General features: G+C 43.1%; 1 protein-coding gene across 1 annotated transcript; it reads left to right on the plus strand.

Moving 5' to 3' along the window:
- The first annotated feature begins 370 nt into the window (after positions 1-370).
- LOC110685451 lies at positions 371-760 on the plus strand. Its single transcript, XM_021861977.1, has one exon. The coding sequence runs from the start codon at positions 371-373 to the stop codon at positions 758-760; it is 390 nt and encodes a 129-aa protein (XP_021717669.1).
- Positions 761-1159: the final 399 nt, after the last annotated feature.

The raw sequence follows: 1159 nt of genomic DNA on the forward strand, positions 1-1159 counted from the left end.
GAAGATCATCTTTCCTAGGTTTGGAGTTCCGAGGGTGCTAATTAGTGATGGAGGCTCCCATTTCGCCAAAATGCAAGTTGAAGCTATTCTCAAGAGGTATGGGGTTCATCACAAGGTTGGATTACCTTACCACCCTCAAACTCAAGGACAAGTGGAGGTCTCGAATTGTGAAATAAAAAATCTTCTTGAAAGGATGGTGAAAAAATCAAGGAAAGATTGGTCTCTCAAACTTGATGACACGCTATGGGCTCTAAGGACGGCGTACAAGACTCCAACCGGTACGACCCCCTATAGATTGGTCTATAGAAAGGCTTGTCACTTGCCGGTTGAGTTGGAATACAAGGCTTGGTGGGCCATCAAAGAGCTCAATATGGATTTATCGTTGGCCGGTGAGAAGAGATTGCTTAAGCTCAATGAACTTGAAGAGCTTAGAGATGATGCTTATGAAAGCTCAAGGTTATATAAGGAGAAGACCAAAAATTGGCATGACCAACATATTCGAAACAAGAACTTTAAGGTTGGAGACAAGGTTTTGCTTTTCAACTCAAGGCTTCGTTTGTTTCCGGGTAAACTCAAGTCAAAGTGGTCGGGTCCTTTTGTGATATCAAAGACTACTCTTTATGGCTCCTTTGAGTTAGAAGCGGATGGTAACAAGTTTATGGTTAATGGTCATCGTCTAAAGCATTACTTTTGCAAGGAAGAAGTTGGTATCATCGAATGTATATTGCTTGATCCTTTGGATCCCAAGCCTCCCACTTGAAGGATTTTTCTCATGGTCAAGCTAGTGACCTCATAAAGAACCGTCTCGGGAGGCAACCCGAGTTTCTAACTCCTTTCTAAACTTTTTTTTAGAATATTCCAATTTCACTTTCTCCTTTTTGAATTTGAATTTGAATTTGATTATTCACCCTTTTGGTTTATAGGTGTTTGGATGATGAAGGAACAAGGATTTTCTATTTCGAAGATGTGAGGATAAATCGAAATTACTCTGTGCGATCCTGTGCGCGCCATCTGTGCGGGCGCGCAGTGTGATCTGTGCGGGCGCTCAGGCACTGTCAGAACCCGCACTGATTTATTCACAAATTGAAGCTCGAGGCAGAAAGTTTGCGCGACTTGTTGTGCGACCTATGTGCGGACGCGCATGGTTTCTGTGCGTGCG

Source organism: Chenopodium quinoa, unplaced genomic scaffold, assembly GCF_001683475.1.
Source record: "Chenopodium quinoa cultivar QQ74 unplaced genomic scaffold, ASM168347v1, whole genome shotgun sequence".
Taxonomy (NCBI): domain Eukaryota; kingdom Viridiplantae; phylum Streptophyta; class Magnoliopsida; order Caryophyllales; family Amaranthaceae; genus Chenopodium; species Chenopodium quinoa.